The 22,849-nt window shown below is 37.7% G+C and overlaps 1 protein-coding gene across 2 annotated transcripts in view; it reads left to right on the plus strand.

Annotated features, from left to right (window-relative positions):
* CDC42 (cell division cycle 42) overlaps positions 1-21,904 on the plus strand; it is a 43,317-nt gene extending 21,413 nt beyond the window's left edge. The window contains exons 2-6 of one of the 2 annotated variants that reach the window (XM_012768683.2): positions 8,415-8,569; positions 11,479-11,551; positions 15,184-15,293; positions 15,417-15,614; positions 18,932-19,116. In XM_012768683.2, coding sequence (XP_012624137.1) covers positions 8,465-8,569; positions 11,479-11,551; positions 15,184-15,293; positions 15,417-15,614; positions 18,932-19,021 — 576 coding nt within the window. In that variant the 5' untranslated portion in view covers positions 8,415-8,464 and the 3' untranslated portion in view covers positions 19,022-19,116. Of the gene's footprint in view, positions 1-8,414; positions 8,570-11,478; positions 11,552-15,183; positions 15,294-15,416; positions 15,615-18,931; positions 19,117-20,406 lie in introns of those variants that run through there. The other variant, XM_012768682.3, reaches the window with a different exon arrangement.
* Positions 21,905-22,849: the final 945 nt, after the last annotated feature.

Here is a 22,849-nt window from a genome sequence, read left to right on the forward strand (position 1 = left end):
TCTGCTTTCTTAAGTATGTTGTAATTTGACAACATGTATCAGTTTCTTCTTTCATAAGTGGCAGAAAATGGAGGAATTCAAATAATTGCTTCAATGAGTGTTTCATATTTGCCATCCAATTTTTGCATATATTAATGCATTTAATCAGCAGTTGGAGATATATGGGGTTTTGCAAACATTTTTGCAATAGCACTTGGGCTGTCCATGAAGAATTCTAGATGGTATATATTTGCCAAAAATCCAAAGATACTTTTGTGCAATGTCTGAAAAGTACACTTAAATGACAGGGGGAAAAATCTAGTATCCTTCTCAATGATCCAAAGCTGTAGTAGTGGGACTACCTCTCTAATTTCTTTGACGATTTTTTTGTAAAATATCTACCAATTTTTCACATATTCACCAGTCTCATGTCAAAAATCAAGAGAAAGGCAGCAACAGGGCTCTCTGCCATGCTCTGTGGAAATCTTGCCCTTTAAGTTTCTATGATGATTTGATACTGGAGGTGAATAAATGGAATTTTGGGGGAAAATGAGGTTAGAGCTATTTAAAGATAGGAGAGAATAAAATAAGTTTTGATTGTTTTTTTGAAAACTTAATTTATTTCATTTATTTGCTTGCTAATTTAAAGCAAAGCAATGTTGAAAATATTTTAGTCAGTCACTCCGTCCTTGTCTCCCCGGGTAGAGTGCAGTGGTGCCATCATAGCCCACTGCAACAACCTTAAGCCCCTGGGCTCAAGCTATCCTCCTGCCTCAGTGTCCCGAGTAGCTGGACCACTGGCATGCGCCAATAAGCCTGGGTAATTTTTTCTGTTTTTGGTAGAGACGGCTTCACTCTTGCTCAGGCTGGTCTCTAGTGATCCTCCTGTCCCAGCCTCCCAGAGTGCTATGATTACAGGTGTGAGCCACCACGCCTAGTCTGTTTTATTTATTGTTTGTAATTGTTTCTCCCAATTATTTTTATGTGCTCACTGTGAGGAACCATCTTGCTTATCATCTTTTTTGATAGAATTCTTGCCTTCGTTAATTTCTTTCTTGTTAGACACCAGATACTTCTAGAAGATAAAACATAAGCAAATTAAAACAACCAGTTAGCTCCTAGAGATGTGCTGGCTGGCCTGGGGATGAGGGGGAGAAGGTGGGAAAAACTTTTAAATTATTTCAGGAACTTTTTTGTTTCTTTTTTTAAAGAGAGACAGGGTCACTTTGTTGCCCAGGCTGTAGCCTCAAACTCTTGGTTGCAAGCAATCCTCTTGTCTCAGCCTCCTGAATAGCTAGGACTATAGGTGCATGCCACTATGCTCAGCTAATTTTTAAAATTTTTTTTGTAAAGATGGGGGTCTTGATATGGTGCCCAGGCAGGTCTTGAACTCCTGGCCTCAAGTGATCCTCCTGTCTTGGCTTCCCAGGGTGCTAGGATTAAAGGTGTGAGCCACTGTTCCCAGCCTTCAGAAACATTTTGTAAAGAAAAAATTTGGGTAATGAATAAAATATTTAAGACCAGATAGTACCTGGCTTCTACTCTGATAATTTGGCTAATAAACTATCTGATTGCTATGTTATTTATATATAAATTTTATACAAAACTTAAATTGTTCAAATTATTTATCACAAAGCTTGGCCAAACCAATGAACATGATCTGGGATTTTATTTTACCCTACTTAGAAGCTAACATATTAGTCTGATAATGTTTTATTGGTGTTGGCAGAAGATAAGAGATTCCTGGGTCAGAGACAAAGAACTTAATTTACTTAAAGTACAGCAAGCAGCATGAGGTCAGTTTGTGTTGCTTTCTCTTATCAGGAACGATGTGCAGAGGCCCAGGTGGATGCTGTACATGCAGTGAGTTTGCCTTGCAGCTGAGGAGCACTGATTTGGGGGGACCCACTATTTAATAGCAAGCAGTAAGCATGCCTGCCCTCTGTCTCGGAGGGAGACCTTGCTGTATGTACCCTTCAAGGTTGTTGGCTGCAAATACAACTCTCTGGAATGCCCCAGTTAAAGAGTGGTTAAGGCCTTGCCTTAGCTTGCCCAGCAAGATGTGCAGGAGCGTGAGAGACCAATGGGGACTGTATCTCCCAACACTTTTTTGGTGTACTTTTTACTAATTGAAAGATATGTTTACAGAATTCCCATTTAAATTTCTTTTCAAATTGGAATGTATACATTTATTATTGAAAAGCTCCTCTTGAGTTTTTATTGGGTCACATACTTTGAGCATTAGCTATGTTACTTTGACATTTTGAAGGAGTGCCAAAGTTTTCTAAGATTATTTCCTGTTTACTGAGGACTCTGAAAACAAATTATAAAGTTCATAAAGAACTGTATTTATATGCCTCATTCTGTATTTGCTTGAAGTCCTAAGAGCTGGAAAAGAACACCAGGATACATGGACCCTAATTGGCTATGGGGCAAGATCTTGTGTTTCGGCCAGAATTATCTTATCTGTGTAATGATGGGGTTAAGCTAGTTCATTAAGGGACCTTCCAATTCTTTAAACAGAACAAAATCATCAAATCACACCTGTAATCCTGAGTATGGAAATGGTTACTTTAGGGCCAAATGCATTTCACGTGAAAACAGCTTTACTTGTGTATTTTGGATTAGTGTGAATGTGGTGTCTTTTTCTGACACCACTTCTATTAATATCAGTTCACTTCTGACACTAACTCCTACCCCACAGCTTAGCTCTCAGTCTGTAAGACTGCCTTCACTTTAGGCACCAGCTGCAAATGGGGTGCCTAAGCCACCCACTCTTCTACCCAGTTGACTACAAATTTGGGGATTCTTTGACCCTCCTCAGGTTCGATAATGGGCTAGATAACTTACAGAACTCAGGAAAACTTTATTTACTTTTATACCTTTATTATAAAAGGTTCAACTCAGGATCAGAAAAAAGGAAGAGTAGACACATAGGGCATGCTGTAGAATAGGGAGCACTTCATGTGTCACCCTCCCAGCACCTGGATGTGTTCGTCAACCTGGAAGCTCTCCAAAACTCATTGTTCCAAGAGTTCTAGAGCTCAGTCTCCAGCCTCCCTTGCTTTCCCTGGAGGTTGGTGGATGGGGCTGAAAGTTAACCTTCCTCTAATCACTTGGTCTTTCTGGTGACCAGCCCCATACTGAGGCTATTTCACCCCAACCCCCAGTCACTTTATTAGCATAAATTCAGGTGTGATTTTGTTATGAATAACAAATTAACTTATGCCACTCAGGAAATTCCTAGGGTTTTAGGAGCTCTGTGCTATAACTGGGGCCAAAGACCAAATACTTATTATTGCCACAGTGTTATTACCAAAAATTTGACTTGCCGTTTATTCACATCGTTTACTATTAATACCAGAAATAGTTTTTAAGGTATATAATCTGATTTTGAGAATATAAATTTTTTTTGTAAAACACATTAGGAAAAATAATCTCCAAAGTTTTGCATGTGCTGTGTGGGCCTTGGACCTAAAATGAACGATGGGGCATGGGAAAATATGGCTTCTGTAGCTGGGTGCCACCTCTTCTTTCACACTAATCTTTTTCCCAGAGATTGTCTAGTGGAGTTTAGTTGGCAGCTAGCCAATGATAATGATACTAAAGAGTGGTTCCATAGCCTCTTTAATCTATAGCTCATAGACTTCACAAAATTTCAGGGGCTTTATCTCTGATATTCTCAAAGATTCTCAAAGGGTAATTGGACTCCCAAAGTGTTAAGAACCTGTAAGCTATGGATATTGGTGTGGCTATCTGGTGGAGGTATATACTGGGAAGGAAGGTAGAAGATACACCTTATTTTACAATTTTATTTCTTATGATTGATGTTATCATTATTTTTAGAGATGAGATCTTGCTCTGCTTTCCAGGCTCAAAGGCAGTAGCGCCATCATATAATACCATAACCTCAAACTTCTGGGCTGAGGTGATCCACCTGCCTCAGCCTCCCAAAGTGCTGGGATTATAGGTGTGAGCCACCTAGGTGACAGGCTGAATTATTTTTTATGCTGTAAATTGATCAATCCCAATTCTAAGTTGTGGTACAAATGAACTACCTGTGAAATAAATTGTATCTTCTTTCCTGTCCCACTATTAAAGAGGGATAGTTTTTAGTTACTGGTGCAATATAACTTTTCTAGCTACTTTGAATAGCAAAATGGCAATTGTTATTATGTAGCTTCTTTTCTTGGTATGGTGATTTGACATTATTTCAACAGGAAGTTAACATAGGATATACGAACATGTCTGGCCTAATTTCCTCCATGTTGTTTTGAAGCTGGCATTATATACATGTTGCAAAACCAAAATCTCTCCTGGTCACTCCTTTTCCATCACCCCAATCTGTGGATTATCTGGTAGCATTTTAATATATGTGTCAAAGGACAAAATTACAACAAATTTGAAGATCTCAATTGGCTTTATCACTATTCTAGAATCTGGCAACACTTCGTTCTGTAAAACAGTATTCTGATGAACTGAGCAGAAGAGGTTGGCTTTATAGACTGGTAAGAGCTAGAAAAAGTAGAAGCAAGGAACAGAGTGTATTCGTTGTTTCAAAGCTACTTTTCTTCTAAGGTGAGGAGTAAAGAACAATAGGAAAATAATTGATCAATTTACATCAGGTAACTTCAGGCTGCTTTTTTTTGTGTAAGGATTATAGTAGAGGGAACTTCATTATGCCAATTTGAGATTGAAATTGCCTTGTTTGGGAAGTTGGCTGTCATTTTTCTTTCCTGATTTCTCAGAAGGAACTTTAGCATGGGTGACTCTATTTTGATTTTTAATCTTGTCTTTTGGGGCCTAGTGCAGGAGCTTAGTCCAATGCAATGGCCTCTTACAGTTTTTTTTTTTTTGAGACAGAGTCTCACTCTGTTGCCTGGACTATCATGCCATGGTATTAGCATAGCTCACAGCAACCTTAATATTCTGGATTCAAGCAATCCTTCTGCCTTAGCCTCCTGAGTAGCTGGGACTATAGGTATACCACCACACCTTATTTTTTCTATTTTTAGTAGAGATGGGATCTCATTCTTGCTGAGGCCTGGTCTTGAACTCCTGAGCTCAAGTGATCCACCTGCCTTGGTCTCCCAGGGTGCTAGGATTACAGGTGTGAGCCACTGCACCCTGTCTCCTCTTATTTAACACATGAAATGGTTATTAACGTATGCCATGTGCTTTGTAGAATAGTCTTAGTTAAATTGGAACTTCACTCTAAAATGACCACCTTTGTAATGGTAGCTCTAAATTTGACTGCATCTATATATAGTAAGAACAATGAGTCCATTTGTCCCCTTGTTATCTCCATGGCGATTGGTTCTAAGACTCCTCATCAATATACCAAAATCCTGGGATGCTCAAGTTCTTCATATAAAATGGCATAGTACAGTTGACTCTCTATATCTGTGGGTTCTGCATCTGTGGATGCAGAGGGCTGACTGTACCAAAATTATTTTAGAAATAAAAAAATTTTATGTGTTTCTCAGTGGTTAGAAAGTGTTACTGTTTTAAAACTCCTTATATTGACTTAAAGATGCCTTTACTCATTCAAGACTAATGTTAACATTTACTGAGCATTTTCTATATGCCAGGCACTGTTAAGTTCTTTACATGTATTATCTTATTCAATCAGTTTATCTTATGGGGAAGGTACTACTATCTTCAGTTTTAGAGAAGGGAAAACTGAGCCACAGAATGGTTAAATAACTTGCCCAATGTCACATAGCTAGAATGTGGCAGAGCCAGTATGATTCTAGAACCCAGGCTCTTAACAGGGGACCCACAGCCAGTTTCCAACAAATTGCTGAGCTGCTAGGTTGGGAAGCCTAAGAAGTGGAAGATTTGTGGGTAAATAGAAAGGGGAAAAGCAAACTCTTATTCTCTGTTCTTAGCTTCCTTCTCCCAATAAAATTCAGTAATTATCTGCAGAGTGAAGAAACAGGAAGGGAACTGAACTCCTGTTTTTTTGCTTTCTCTTCTTTATTTCTACCACCTTTGCATTGCTGGCAGTTCTCATGTATATATATTTCCCACTCTATTAGCAGTGATCATGTTTGTTTTTATTATTGTCACTCTCAGGAGAAGGAAGTATAGTGTAATGCTTAGGAGCAGGGACTTGAGAATCAGACTGCTTGGGTTTAAATTCCAGTTCTGTCGCTTAGTGGCTGAATAACCTCATCCTAGTTACTTAACTTCACTGAGCCTCACTTTTTGTAAAATAGAGGTAATATAATACATACCTTATGGGGATTTTTTTTGAGTATGAAATGTGTGAATATGTGTAATGTTAACAGTATATGGCACATAGTAAATGCTATTATAAGTGTTGCTGCTATTGCTATTATTATTTGAGAGCACTTTTGGGTTGAAGCAATAATTGATTTACTTTAGGGATCAGGATCTTTAAACCTTTAATGCAGTATTAGTATGGGTACTTCTCTTGTGCATAATAAGGAAAGGGGTAGGAAAAAGGAGAGACGAAAGGAAGTTGAATAAAGAAAGAAAGCAATAATGCAGATAGTTTTGTGGGTTATTTTTCTTTTTTCTGGAGACAGGGTCTCACTCTCAGGCTGGAGTGCAGTGGTGTGATCATAGCTCACTGCAGCCTTAAACTCCTGGACTCAAGTGAACCCCCTGCCTCAGCCTCCAGAGTAGTTAGGAGTATAGGTGCCTGCTACTGCACCTGGTTAATCTTTAAATTTTTATGTAGAGACAAGGTCTTCCTATGTTGCTCAGGCTGATCTTGAACTCCTGGCCTCAAGTGATTCTCTTGCCTCCCTAAGTGCTGGGATTAGAGGCATGAGCCACTGTACCTGGCCTAATACAAATAGTTGATGAGAAATGGGAGAGTGTGTATTTCCTATGGGTTACTCACCCCTAATATAGTTTTATGTTCTTCTGTTATGTGATTTTTGCGTCTGTTCAGCAGCTTGCAATGGGCCAGTCTTTGTGCTCACTGCTAGAAGTACAGTGGTACATGAGATAATATAGCTTATATATTACATACAGTGTTAGTAGACATTATAAATCCTGTATGATGAATCGTTGTGAAGCGTGCTATAGGAGCACATAGGCATGGCATCTGATACAGTTAGGTGGCTCTCTGTTTTTATGTTTAATAAGGTGGCAGCTCTAGCCAACAAGAAATTCAGGATTATAATTGAAATAGGACTTTTTCTTAAAATCTAGGTATATCTAGGGTGCTGTTTCTTTGACAGTTTTTCTGAGAGAATGAAGAAGTATTTCATTGAATCTAAGATTGCATTTATACCAATTTCATAGAAGTTAAAATGTGGAGGAAAAATAGCTGATAATGATTGTAAGACACCCTCAATAAAGGCCCATTCTGACTTTAGAGATGTTGAATTTGGAAAAAAATTATCTCAATATTGAGGAATCTCTGGTGCATTTGTAATCGATAGCTTCTTAGATTGAAGGACTACAGTAAAAGAAGCTAAAATAGTTACATCTGTTTATGAGTCAATATGATTTAGAACGATCTGACTTTTTCCTTATAAAAATGTAGGTTTTGGATGCTACATGCCATGAATATTGAATTAGTAACTAGGCAATCTGTTGTCAAAACAGCTGCTGAGACCAGACGTCACCCTGATCTTTGCTCAGTTCCTCATGTTGCTCATATAATATGAAGGGTTGTGGTAATGGTGCTACTGCTTGTTGGTTAGAGCCTGAGTAACTATAGTTCTAAGGCTGAGTAATGAATCATTCTTTAAAGCAGTGGCCTTTGTGTTGTGCTCTAGTTCACATACGTGCGTTACATACACATGTGTGTACAGAAAAGGTTTCACAAAATAGTATTTGGCAAACTACATGGGATTCTTTCTGATATAGCCTTTTCTCTTTCATTATAAAAAGAAATATGCTGCTCAATACACCACTTTGCACTTTTTAAAAAATAACACTTAAGAAGTCGAAACAACGAGGGATCAGAAACTTAGAAATTGCCCTTTTTTGTTTTTGAGACTGGATGTAGTACAGGCTAGAGTGCTGTGGTGTCATCGTAGCTCACTGCAACCTCAAACTACTGGATTCAAGCAATCCTCCTGCCTCAGCCTCCTGAGTAACTGGGTTTACGGGTATACACCACCATGCTGGCTAATTTTTTTAAAAGTTTTTTGTAGAGATGGAGTCTTGCTATTGCCCAGGCTGGTCTCCAACTCCTGGCCTCAAACAGTCATCCTGCCTTAGCCTCCTAAAGTGCTAGGATTATAGGTGTGAGCCACTGAGCCTGGCCAGAAATTGATTTTTATTGGTTATTGTGATTTTGAGCAAGTCACTAATTCTCTTTAGGTTCTTTCAGCCATAATAATTTTACTAGTTCTGTTCTTTCTCTGAATGAATGAACCTGTTGTTATCTGAGAGAAAAAAATACATATATAAGTACACATAAACAAATATCTTCAATCTTTTTGCAGGTCACCATCAGATTTGAAATATTTAAAGTGGATATAAAACTATTTCAGCAATGCAGACAATTAAGTGTGTTGTTGTGGGCGATGGTGCTGTTGGTAAAACATGTCTCCTGATATCCTACACAACAAACAAATTTCCATCCGAATATGTTCCGACTGTAAGTATAAAGGCTTCTGTTAGTGAAATGTATTATAATTTGATATCCTTTTGAAAACACTTTCTCTGTATGTACTGAAATTTTTCTGTTGTCTGCCTTTGTTTCCTATTTTTAAAGATCTTGACTTCTCATGGTTAAATTATATACACTTTAAAATTAAACAGCTGAAAAATCAGTGGAAAGTCAGAAGGGGTGACACAAGGGTTTGCAAGAAGTGCTGGGAGGCAAAACTCCAGTAGACAAGATTCTAAAGAGTGGTGGTCTCAGTTTGGAGAAGTATGCCCTACATCTTGGAATGAGGTGACTTTCTTTTTTGATATCTTGGCCAATGATTGATCAGTGCTTGGAGGTCTCCTGGGATGCTATTTGGGGTCTTGTAACTTCAGAGAAAGTAGTATGTGTCTCTGCTTATCTTGTGGAGCTGTTCTCTTAGCAGTGGTGGAGCTCCAAACTGGTGCTTAGGGGCAGAAAAGAGAAGACTTGTTTTATTATGAGAACACCAACAGAAACCTTTGGGGGTCATCTCCCACAACTGCTTTTTTTTAAATCAACTCCTTGGAAGGGTAGAGGGAAGATGAAAATAATAGATATTGAAGTGAGAAAGAGTTATTTAGAGTAATACTCATTTGTGAAAGCATGTGTTTGGGAATTCAGGGCTTGTCCCAAGTTGCTTGACTAACCCAGTGGTATAATTGTGTTAAATATACTTGCCCATTCAGTATTGAGTGCAGAGTTGGGGTTGGCCTGGTGTGGTAGCTACCACCTCTGTTAAGTGAGCTATTTTAGGAGTTTTGAGGAACTTTTGTATGATTAATATGGGACTAGTAATCTTTGGAAGTGAAAAGGAAGAAAACATATCAGTACTTTGGGTTAATCTTCAGAGACATGAGCATTACCAGGAAGGTGAATATGGGGTGAAGGCCTGGTAATTATGTTCACTTGGAATTGATAGTTTCTTGACATCCTAGGGCAAGTCAAGTGATTGAGCTAGGCCAAGGATATAGGAATAAAAATGATGAAGTTTTTTGAAGGAGGAGAATTTGAAGGTATAATTAAATACAAAAATCACATTTTTTGAATTGGCCCATTTAGGGACAGTATAAATGGAAGATGTTTTGAGGTTGCAAGGGACTTATAAGAGATTTCTAGAGATACATGGATCTTGTTTCAGAGTGACACTATTAGAATTTTTGTATTTCAGTTTCCATTAAAGATGTTTACTGATAAACATTTCTGAGTCTGTTTTATGACTGATCATTTGGTGTTATATTTAAAGTGGGGATCATTTGGTGTTATATTTAAAGTGGGCTTGTGAGTGTTTTACGTGTGTGTGTATATGTAGATTTCTAGGAAAGAAAGGGATAGGGTAGAGGGGGGAGAAGTAGTGGTAGAACAAAATTTTAAATGAGCCTATTTAAGACCATTAACCTATAAATGGACCATGAGGCACACATAATATATTCATGGTACTTGTTTAAATTATCATGGAAATGGATTTGGTGTAAAGTACATTTTTGTTCTCATCTATGAACTGGGAGTTGCTGTTTCTAGAATAACAGAAATACAGAGCTGGAAAGGATCATACATATATTATCCACCTCCTATGGATGAGGGAATTCAGGCCCAGTTTAGGGGAGAGACTTGCACTTTAGTCTAAGTGGAATCTGGATTGGAAGCCAGCTTTTTTCTCTTTTTTTTTTTTTTTTTTTTTTCAGTCTGCTAGCAAGATGGAGGAAGCCAGCTTTTTTGATTCTCAGTTCAGTCCTTATATATGAAAAACCCAGTAAAGGAGGGCTATTCTTGGGTCCTTTTTTTAAAGTGTGACTTAAGAAATAGTCCATATGGTTTGACAGCTTAGCCAGATTCATTCCATATCTATGTTCTTGTTATCAAGAATTAACTTTCCTTTAACTGCCATCTCCCTCATGCCCTTGATTCTACTCTTCCTTACATTTAAATAAGCTCCCACACACAGCCCATTAAAACATGAATCAGAAAATTAGAGTTGGTAGCTAAAAGGTTTAAACAGGGCTGGTCTTCTCCCAGTTGGAAAGCATTGCTTTCCTTTTTTAAAAAAAATTTTATTTATTTATCTTTTAATTAAACATTTTTTATTATAAATTGACAAATTACAGTTGTATGGGAAAGCATTGCTTTTCAGATGTAAATTCAAAAGAATCCATGGATTAGTGTTGGGTCTTTTTTCATTTAGTTAGCATCATTACCTCCCATTTTCACACATAATTAGTACAACCAATATTAGTATATGCTGTAGTGATTTTGCTAAGGGTTTTATGGTCTATTTACAAATAAAACATCTAGTCAAGATATCTTTGGTCTTGCGGTTTGTGTCCAATAATGTGAATTTTATTCATGAAATTCCCAACAGCCTTTTATTGGACACTTTCCTTGTACTTTGAGGGAAACTTTATTTCTCTCAAAATTGGCTTCTTTATAATAAGCCTCTTCCTATCTGGCACCCTGAAAGGAGAAAAAAGATTATCACTAATCTAGGAGATTTTAATTCTAGATTAAAAGGAAGTGGTTTATGAAGAAATAATTTATCAGAAATCAGATTGAACATTGAGGTGTCTCAAAAGTTTCAAACTTGAACAAGATCACTTTGTGTAGCTAAAGGACTCTGCTCCTGTGATACCTCTAAACCTTGTGTGGCTCTTTATCCAGGCTGCCGGGGTAGAGCAGGCGTCCCAGAACACAGCCCCTGTCACTTTCCCCAAGAACCACTTAGCTCATACAAGGGCTTAGTTGGCAAGACTGGTTATATAAGGAAGGCGGATGGACTAAGGGAAGATTAAGTCTGATGAAGGAAACACAGCCTTAGCTTGAGAGTTGTCCTATTTTTACCCTCCTCTTCTTCACTAACAGTGTCATATTATTTTTGTTTTTAGGTTTTTGACAACTATGCAGTCACAGTTATGATTGGTGGCGAGCCATATACTCTTGGACTTTTTGATACTGCAGGTACTTAATGTCTTTTATAATGTTTTGATCTGTAATGATAACATTTGTTGGTTGTTTGTCTTTTTTGGACATTTTGGGAAATTAGCATATTAGCAAACCACTTGCCTTTTGTTAATAGTTAGCAGGATTAAATATAATGATGTCTGTTGCTTGACCATGGAGCAATCCCAGACATGGGATTGCAGATGGGAGTAAGTTCCCAGGGTGGATGTTTTGGTAGAAGATGAAGTAGAATGAGAGCAGAGTTCATTAGACAAGCTCTGAATTGAACCAGAATCCTGATGTGCGCTGTGCACCTTGCAGAGAATTAGTGACTAGGTTAGTAGTTGGGGAGAGACTTAAGAGAATGAATTCATAGGAAATATGTCTGTTGATTATCTTCCTTCACCCTGCTCCCCTAACCCTTATGAAAGCCCATAGTTTCCTAAATATGCCCAAGGTTGTAAGTTTATAAACTGTGTACTGTATTTATTATCACTCTCTGAAATTTGAAGCCTTATTTAGTATTATGCATCTGTATAATACATGTTCAGATAGCTTCTTTTAATAGGTGGCTTGCTATTTTATGCTGCAACTGAAAATATTCTGAGGGTAAACCAATATCTAGCTCAGAGTATATTGACATTTGTTGGCAACTATCCAAATTTTAAGAACAAATTACTTTCTTCCTTAAATGTACCTAATTCCTCAGTGTTATTTCTTACTAATTTTTAACAGTGGCTGCACATCTTATTGATAATTTCTGACTTCTCTCTATGTAGTCTCTTATTATCAGCTCAGTTAGCCAAAGGAAAATTTCAGAAAGATATCCTTTAGATCCTTAAATTAGGAATTCTAAACTTTTTATGAGTTACTCTGTCACTGTCTGCCAGCTAACATATTGCTCTCATTGAATGTATTATACTGCCCACTTTGAGGAACTATCTGGATTTAAGTGGGAGGGTGAAATGGAGAAACAATAGTAAACAGTTAAGTAGAGAAATTTTTTTTTTTTTTGAGACAGAGTCTCACTCTGTTGCCTGGGCTATTGTGCCGTGGCATTAGCCTAGCTCACAGCAACCTCAAACTCCTGGGTTCAAGCAATCCCCTTGCCTCAGCCTCCCGAGTAGCTGGGACTACAGGCATGTGCCACCATGCCGGGCTAATTTTTTACATATATATTTTTAGTTGGCCAATTAATTTCTGTCTATTTTTAGTAGAGACGGGGTCTCGCTCTGGCTCAGGCTTGTTTCCAACTCCTGAGCTTGAGCCATCCTCCCGCCTTGGCCTCCCAGAGTGCTAGGATTACAGGCGTGAGCCACTGCGCCCGGCCCTTTTTTAAAGTTTTAATGATATGTAATACAGTTCACTCATATTAAGTGTTTAGCTTGATGAGTTTTGCTCACCCTCCACCATAATCAAGACATGTAACATTTTTATCACCCAAAGAAGTTTCCTTGTGCCCTTTTGCAGCCTGTCCCCTCCCTTGACCCAGTTCCAGGCAACCATAGATTTGTTTTCTAGGTTTCCACAGTTTTGCTTTTCCAGGATTTGATATAAATGGAACAGATAATATGTGATCTTTTGTGTTTGACTGCTTTCACTTAGCATAATGTTTGTGGAAATCTTCCATATGTGTATCAGTACTTGTTTCTCATTCATTCATTCATTCATTCATTCATTCATTCATTCATTCATTCATTCATTTATTTTTCTGTAGGCTCCTAGAATAGCAGCAGCATGGGTACTTGTTTCTTTTCATTGCTGGGTGGTATTGCATTCTGTCAGTATAGCACAATTTGTGTATCCATTTACAATTTGATGGTTATTTGGACTCCAGTTTTAAGCTATTATGAATACTGGTGCTATGAACTGCTTCCATGTTTAGCTATTGTGAATAGTGCTGCTATGAACATGGTTGTACAAGTATCTCTTTGAGACACTGCTTTCTATTCTTTTGGAGTATATACTCAGAAAAGGAATTGCTAGATTATGTAGTAATTCCATTTTTAATAATTTGAGGACCTCCCATATTGTTTTTTCCACAATGGTTATCCCATTTTATGTTCCCACCAACAGTGCATAACGTTTCAGTGTCTCCACATTCTTGCCAATACTTATTTTCTGTCTGATTGTAGCCATCCTAATGACCGAAGTTGCATCTCATTGTAGTTTTGACTTGACATTTCCCTAATGATTGTGATGTTGAGCATCTTCTCTGCTTAATGGCCATTTGTATATCTTCTTTGGAGAAAATGTTTATTCAAGTACATTGCCTGTTTTTGAATTGGGCTGGGGTTTTTTGTTAAGTTTTAGAAATTCTCTATAGATTCTGAATATTAATCCCTTATCAATTATATGATTTGCAAATATTTTATCCCATTTTGTGGGTTGCCTTTTTATTCTGTTGATGCCATCTTTTGATGTATAAAGTTTTAAAATTTTCATGAAGTTCAATTTATCTATTTTTTTCTTTGGTTACAACCTGTGCCTTTGGTGTCATATCCAAAAAACTCATTGCCAAGTCCAGTGCTATGAAGCTTTTACCCTATGTTTTCTGAGTGTTCTTACGTCTCTTAGATGTATTTATTTATTTTGAGTTAATTTTTGTATATTGCGTTAGCTAAGGTCCAGTTTCATCTTTTGCATGTTGATATCTCATTTTCTCAGTGCTGTTTATTGAAGGAACTCTTTTATTACTGAATGGTCTTGGCACCCTTGTTAAAAATCATTAGGATCACGTATGTGTGAGAGTTTATTTCTGGGTTCTCACATTTATTCCGTTATCTTGTATGTCTGTCTGATGCAAGTACTACACTGTTTTATTACTGTAGCCTCGTATTAAGTTTTAAAATCAGGAAGTGTGACTCCTCCAGCTTTATTCTTTTTCAAGATTGTTTCGGTTATTTGGGGTCCTTGTTGGGAGTTTGATAGGGTTTGCATTGAATTTGAAGGTTGATTTGGGTAGTACTGACATTTTAACAATATTAAATTCTTCTAATCCATGAACATCCAATGTGGTTCCATTTATTTATGTCTTCTTTAATTTCTTTCAGCTGTATTTTGTAATTTTCATTGTATAAGTCTTTTGTCTCTTTGGTTAATTCTTATTTTATTCTTTTTCAGTACATATTGATTCTTGCCAAATTTTTTTTCTAGGCATTTTCAGTTTCAAATACTGGTCTCATATGCACACATGAAACAAAAATGTGAACCTGCTTTAGTAGTCATGATGGGCAATGGGTTTTGTCATCTGGGTTTCACTGAGATTTTTGTTTCCTTAGATGGTTTCAATGTGATTGTTTCTTTACCAGATCTGACTAGGACTGATTTTTAATCATTTCTGTAGCAGGAGTTTATTATTACAATATTGTTGGATTACTAATGGACACAAAGATTGAAAACTACAAACTGGTAATAAAAGCAAATAATGTAATAGTGAGTTCCTTACTGTTCTGAATGCTTGACATATTAGGTCGAATTAGCCGAGTAAGAATATTGTCCACATATTATATTACAAAGCCATACATTCTATTAGATAAATAAGTTGCTTTCTGGCTGATGACCAGTGTACTGTGATTTGTGATTTTATTGTCCTCCCAGAGGACACCAAGATTCAGGTGCTGAATTTTCCCTATAATTTTTTTCCTTAGGGCAAGAGGATTATGACAGATTACGACCGCTGAGTTATCCACAAACAGATGTATTTCTAGTCTGTTTTTCAGTGGTCTCTCCGTCCTCATTTGAAAATGTGAAAGAAAAGGTAAGTTTGTCAGATATTCTTGCTCTAAAAAAAAGTCATCACAGAATTTCTGTGCACCAATTGTAAATAGCTTTAGATGCTTATGGATTAACGAAGGTGTATTTCAAAATACCTTTTCTTTAGTGGGTGCCTGAGATAACTCACCACTGTCCAAAGACTCCTTTCTTGCTTGTCGGGACCCAAATTGATCTCAGAGATGACCCCTCTACTATTGAGAAACTTGCCAAGAACAAACAGAAGCCTATTACTCCAGAGACTGCTGAAAAGCTGGCCCGTGACCTGAAGGCTGTCAAGTATGTGGAGTGTTCTGCACTCACACAGGTAAGGATGCTGTGAAACCCCATGTTTATTTAGGGTTGAGAAATTTCTTAGAGCATTAGGATACAGGGATTATTGCTAATAGTGATCAGCAATGCTCAGTGCTGTCTGGGAAGAATATGGAACAGCTTCATGTTGTGCATTCTTTTGTTAGAGGCCTCTGTGTTTATGGAAGGACATTAGTCTCTAAAGCTCTTGTGTTGGTGAGCTCCCATGTTGTTCTGAATGATTTGTAGTGGTTAGGCTTGTGTTTTTAATAATAATAATAAAATATATCTCTTGCCAGTTGTGACAATTGATGCTGTACTGTTGCTACACTGTTTCTGGAGTAACTCAACTGCGACAGGGAATTAGTCATAATAATTGAGACTTTTAAGTCAAAGAAGGCTGCCGTGGCTGTTTCTGCCACAGTTCTCAAGCATACTTTATGTCGCAGTTATAGAGCATGTTAATATTTCCCTCTATTCCTATGTTTTTTGGAGGTATTTCTTACTCATGTGGACCTCTCTTTCCTCCTGGCCATTTTGGAGTGATTTAATTGGCACTCTTGTAGTTTGATGGGAAACTCAGATTCTGAGGACAGGGAGCAATCTTAGGAGTAAGAATTATAAATGACATGCATGGTTTAATCTTCTCTACCTTTACAATATTGCCAATTCCCTCCTTTGAGTGCTGTTGTGAGGGCATTTATCATGTACTTTTTTAGGTAATTGTTCATTTTTATTTATCTTTTAAACACTATTGGATTTTTAATTATATGTATGCTAAGGTAAATGGCATATATAATTACTTATTACATATGTACTGGGTATTTAGTATATAGAGCCTAGTGCATAATTTAGTAACCTGCAATTTGGTGCTTGGTTGGATATTTAAAGATTAAACTTTTATACTTAACTAGGATATTCCACAGGATAACTTCAAAGCCTAATATCAGATGATTTAAACAGATTCTCCTAAACCCAGTTTTTTTTTGGCAGGTTAGTGCTGTTGTAAAAGCAGGTATTTAAATACTCAGAAAAATTTACATCTTCTCACACATAGTACTGATTGAGATTTCAAAAAAATACCTGGTGCTTCTTTCTGTGTTTTGATACTGTCTTCAGAAGAGAGAGAGAGCGTGAGAGAATGTATATGTGTATGTGTGTACTGGGGGAGGCAGAGAAGGATGTATGTAAAATACTTGTGTCTGAGTTAGATACTAATTCTGTGTGTATCTGTTACATACCCCTGTTCTTTAGGTATGGGCTACTCTGGGGGAAAGGAGGCAAATAGGCCCTGGCCCCATTTTTAGGTCACTTGCTGAAGCTTTAGACGATTACATGCTTTTAATATAAGATTTTTACAGTGTGAGCACGGGTTTATATTAAATCATTTGGCAGAGACTAGGAAGTTTAAAAAAAGGCCTTAGTAGGTACATTTTCCACCAGATTTTGAAGTTTGGACAAGTCAAAAGAGGAGAAGATAGAAAATGGGGTCTGTGGTTGTATTTGGGAGCTAGAACTTTTAGGACTTCAGATTCCATTTGTTGGTTTTTATAAAACTAAAGTCTTATATAAGCAGATAGTGGATCAAACAAAGATGACTTTTGTTTCCTAGGGAATTTGTTCATCTTTGTCCACATTAAGCAAGGAAAGAGTTCCTTCTTGTTAAGGGATACACTCTAGTTTCTAATGGTCCTCCTCCTCTTTTTTTCCTTATAAAACATATTTTTCTTTCCATACTACCTCCTTTTATATTTGACTACCAGAGTTTGTTCTGAGATGTGTAGAAAGAATTGTAGAGGAACTTTAACTTTATATAGCATTTTTACTTTGAAAATGATGTATTAAAAAAGCCTTTTAACCTCTTTGCTTCTATTAAGTACATATTACTATTTCTCATTTATTTTGTATCTAATGGAATGTGTGGGTACCATTCCTCTGGGATGCCATGGTTGGGGCTAGGGTGGGGGTGGGAGCACCTGGGATGGTCTGGGGCTGGCATTTATCATTGGAACTGTGTTCTGGGACTTTGGGGACATTTTTACTTGAAATTAAACTGACCTAAAGAACATGTGAAACTTCTTTGGGTGGTAAATTTGTGGCTTCAGATTTAGGTGAGTTTAGGTGAGTCTATAACCTGGGCCCAAGGTACCACTACTACTGAGTCACACTGTCACGTTGGAGTTTCTGGCTGAGGTGTAAGTGTATTTCTGTGTCTTTATCTCTATAGATCTGAGAATATTCTTTGTTTTCACTCCATGCTTTATGCTCTGATATCCATGCAGACATCTGAAAGCATTGGACTGCTTGCTAAAACTCATTCTAGGACTCCATTCTTTGTTTTCTTATGACTTGGGTGGTGGTTACTTGCTCTGATAATATTGCTGAATAACTGAAGTGTATGCTGTTTCTAGAGTCCCTTCTTTAAACTCCTTGCAGTTGTACTATTGCGCAATTAACAATCTTTTTAAATGTCTGACCCTTTTTCTGGGATACTGATTTACTTTGAAATCCTGATTAATCCTATCCAGAACCTAGAAACATGAAGCATGCTTGTTAGTCTGCTATTTGTGTCCTTCAGTTATTCAGGGGCTGAATTCACATAAGCTTGAAATTATAATAGATGTATTTCCAAAATGTATATGCCGTTTTTATCAGTAAAAATATTGGGGGATTCTACAAGGCATCTGTCTTGTGATTGTGTATTCATTTTTGTTCTCCTGGCATTATTCACTTTTTTTTTTCTTTGAGACAAGAGTCTCACTCTGTTGCCCAGGTAGAGTATAGTGGTGTCCTCATAGCTCATTGCAACCTCAAACTCCTGGGCTCAAATGATCCTTTTGCCTCAGCCTCCTGAATATCTGGGACCATAGGTGTGTGCCACTGCACCCATCTAATTTTTTCTATTTTTAGTAGAGACAAGGTCTAGCTCTTGTTCAAGTTGTTCTTGAACTCCTGAGTGCAAGCAGTCCTTTTGCCTGGGCCTCCCAGAGTGCTAGGATTACAGGCATGAGCCACAGTGCCTGGCCTATTATGGTCCATTATTTTTGTTAAAATGTAATATTAGATTTCAATCTGTGATTCTTTTAGAAGTGAACATATTGGATTTTCATAAAAATTGCTTTCTTGCACAGTTAACCTTTCCTGAGGTGAAATTTTTGTTCAGTGATCTACTCTCTTAATGGATTTAAGATCTAGAATTCTGGCATTTTATTTTTCTTAAGGCACATTGCTTCTGTGAATTCAGCTCATTTAATCCGGACTGCTATTGTATCTGCTAGTCTTTCTAATCCTCTAACCTGGCTGCTATTCTCTCTCTTCCCCTCTGTCTTGTAGAGAGGTCTGAAGAATGTGTTTGATGAGGCTATCCTAGCTGCCCTCGAGCCTCCGGAAACTCAACCCAAAAGGAAGTGCTGTATATTCTAAACTGTTTTCTCCTTCCCCTCTTTGCTGCTGCTTCCTGTCCCACTTCTGTAGAAAGATCGTTTAAAAACAAAGGAATAAAACCATCCTGTTTGAAAGCCTCTGCGTCTTTTTACTCACCACCTTAGAGCAACCTCTGTATTAGTTTTTGATCAAGAATGCAATATCTTATAGAATATTTTTTGTGATCAGTAGTCAAGTTGGACCTGTTTAACTTTCTGCTGCTTGAGTTGCCTGATGCTCAGAGCTTTTTGGTTTGGGTTAATATTGCAAAAGGGAACTTGGTCTGGCATTAAGAATGTCCTGTTGGAGAAAATAAGAAGAGCTTTAACACGTCTAGATCTTAGTTCTAGATGGAGAAAGTAATACAAACATCATTTTACTCTTATGATCAATTGTTATTGTAATTGCATGATAAACTTTATGGAAAGGGGGTGACCTGCTAGTAGAGTGTAATGGGGAAGGGAGGATTCTTTTCTGGTTTTCCTTGTGCAGTGAAACTTTGTGTTGCTATTGCTTTGGCTGTTTGTGCTATAGTGGAGTATTTGTCAGTCTGGGGTGGGGAAGATATTGATGTATCTGCTACTGCTTTATGAATTCATTTGTTACATTACCTTTTAAGAATAGCTTCCATTTTAACAGTTGACTTAAGGAATGTTAATGTTGAGATGTAAAGCTGCCACCTTTATATTTTCCTGCTTCTGATTTTATTGTTGTGAGGGAAACATATAATTGTGGTTACCTTCAAATTTTGAAATTAAAAATATACAATTGTTTGTATAAATGCCTGAACCTTTTATTCCTGTTGCACTGACTGGCTCTAATTTAAAATATGTATCAGGTACTCACATTTTTGCTCCTTTGAATCCCCTCGGCTCTAATTGGGGTAAAGGGAGTTCAAAGTGACTATCTTTGCCGCTACCATAATCGTGCTCTCTTTCTTTGTGCCTTTCATAGAATAAGGATGCTACTGACCCATGCCCGTCCTCTCAGTCCTGTTTCATATCCAGCTGTTTCATTTGAATGCAGAGCTGCTTCCCTTCTTTTTTATGTAAAATGTTTCAGCAGCACATTACAAAACTCATATTGAATAAGCAAATGACATATGTGCTTGTTTGCTTCTTGTGACATACATTGGTCTGCACAAAGCCTTCTCAAAGGACCACTGTCTCACTCATGAATATCTGCTGCTCTGCTCCTGAATTGCTGAATCCTTCCAGTGCCCTGGACAAAACTTGGTGAAGTGAGATTATTGTGTTGAGATTCAGAGATGTTTTTAATGTTTCTTTCTTTGCCACCTCTTGGGGGTTTGAATGTTTTAAATTTGAACTCCAACTTTATTGTACTAAAAATCAGACTGCCCATTTTTTCTTTCTACCCCTTTTCAGAAAGGCCTAAAGAATGTATTTGATGAAGCAATATTGGCTGCCTTGGAGCCTCCAGAACCGAAGAAGAGCCGCAGGTGTGTGCTGCTATGAACATCTCTCCAGAGCCCTTTCTGCACAGCTGGTGTCGGCATCATACTAAAAGCAATGTTTAAATCAAACTAAAGATTAAAAATTAAAATTCGTTTTTGCAATAATGACAAATGCCCTGCACCTACCCACATGCACTCGTGTGAGACGAGGCCCATAGGTATGGCCCCCCCTTCCCCTCCCAATACTAGTTAATTTTGAGTAATTGTGTATTGTCAGAAAAGTGATCAGTACTAGTTTTTGTTTTGTTGTTTCAAAAAAGAAATTTTTTTTTTTTTAAAGCAAGGCATGCTTGTGATGACTCTGTAACAGACTAATTCGAATTGTTGAAGCTGCTCCCTGGTTCCACTCTGGAGAGTAATCTGGGACATCTTAGTGTTGTTTTTTGTTTTGTTTTTTTTTTTTTTTCCTGTGTTTTTGGGGGGAGTGTGTGTGGGATTTGTTTTTTAGTCTTGTTTTTTAAATTCATTAACCAGTGGACAGCCCTTAAGGGGAGGAGGATGGATTGATTCCACATTCCACTTCCTAGATCTAGTTTAGAAAACATGTTCCCCATCTGGTGCTCTTAGGAAGGAGTATAGTAAATGCCTCATTTAATAACATACTCCTTTTTGAAAGTTGCCTTTTCTCTCCACCCTTGAGTAGATCCAGTATTTGATGAAACTCATGAAAGTGGGTGGAACCTGTCTTGCCCCTCCTCTTTTCTAGGATGCACTATATATGTGACTGTGACTTTCAAGGAAATTTGTTTGCCATTTGCTGATTTTTTTTGGAAGTTAATTTCTAACTTCTTTCACTGATAAATGAAGAAAAGTATTGCACCTTTGAAATACACCAAATGGATTGAGTTCATAATTAAAAAAAATTTTTTCCCTGTCAGTCATTGTCTTATATGCTTAGCATAGATTTACAACTCGATAGTATATGATATGGTGTTCCTAGAACGCAGCTGAAGATCTGGTATGTAGAGGAGATTTGAGGGGCGGTGCTAGAAGACATGTCTATGGAATGATTCACATCCTCTCACGTCGTGAGGGTGGAGGCCTGCTTCATGAAGAAGCTGGGGGTGGGGTGGGGGTGGGGAGAACACTTAACAACATGGGGACCAGTCAGGGGACTCCCCTTATTTCTGTTTTGCATATAAGGAACCCTAGAGCAGCCAGATGAGGCTCCTCTAGTTTAATAAAATCACGGAAAGAGTCTTATGAAGACTCTTCATAAGTGTTAGTAGGGATTTTATCAGCTTGTTTGGTTGCAGTTTCCAGTTTTTAAAAATGTTTAGGTAATCTTTTCCACCTTCCCAAAGTCCTAATTCTTGTAGATTCATTAGTGTTGAACCAATGCTTTCTCATGTCTCAATTCTTTGTATATGCATTCTTTTCAGATGTATTAAACAAACAAAAACCCTTCACGAGCCAGCCTGAGGGTTGTTATTTTCCCTCCGCCTCTTACTTTTCAGGTGTTTAGGAGTGGGAACCTGACTTTTGGTAGCATCAATTTCTAATACATTTTGGGATGTTTTAAAGCTTTATTATTTTTGTTTTATTTCTTTTCTGGCATTCAGTTTAAAACAATGTTTTTTCCTCCATAAGTTCAAATTTGTGCCATCTCTCCTAAGTTTGACAGGTAGCAGAAACTTCCCTTAAATACCATGTTAGGTCCATAATAATTATTATTATTTTTTTCCTTTTTTTTTTTTTTTAAAGACAGAGTCTCACTTTGTTGCCCAGGCTAGAGTGAATGCCGTGGCATCAGCCTAGCTCACAGCAACCTCAAACACTTGGGCTCAGGCAGTCCTCCTACCTCAGCCTCCCGAGTAGCTGGGACTACAGGCATGTGCCACCATGCCCAGCTAATTTTTTCTCTATATATTAGTTGGCCAATTAATTTCTCTCTATTTATAGTAGAGATGGGGTCTCGCTCTTGCTCAGGCTGGTTTCGAACGCCTGACCTCGAGCAATCCGCCCGCCTCGGCCTCCCAGAGTGCTAGGATTACAGGTGTGAGCCACCACGCCCGGCCCATAATAATTCTTAATGAACAAATGTGCGGGAATCTCACTCCTTCTGTTGGAAGGGAATGTCAGCACACCTCTAATCCATAGATTAGTTGGAAAGCAGTCAGTTTCCCCCCAAGTTTTTTGCATCAGTGGTTCTCAAACTTTGCTACTTACTTCTACTTACTTAAGTGCAGCTTGAGTAATGAGATTTTTAAGTTTTCCAGGTATTTCTGAAATATATCCAGGTTTGAAAACCATTGCTTCCTGGGTTGTTATTTCAGACTAGTTCAATCAGAATACATATTCTGTGCTATGAATCGGAATATGTAGGATACATTTTCTTTAGGTGCCAAGAATGA

The sequence above is a fragment of the Microcebus murinus genome, chromosome 2, assembly GCF_040939455.1.
Source record: "Microcebus murinus isolate Inina chromosome 2, M.murinus_Inina_mat1.0, whole genome shotgun sequence".
Lineage (NCBI taxonomy): Eukaryota > Metazoa > Chordata > Mammalia > Primates > Cheirogaleidae > Microcebus > Microcebus murinus.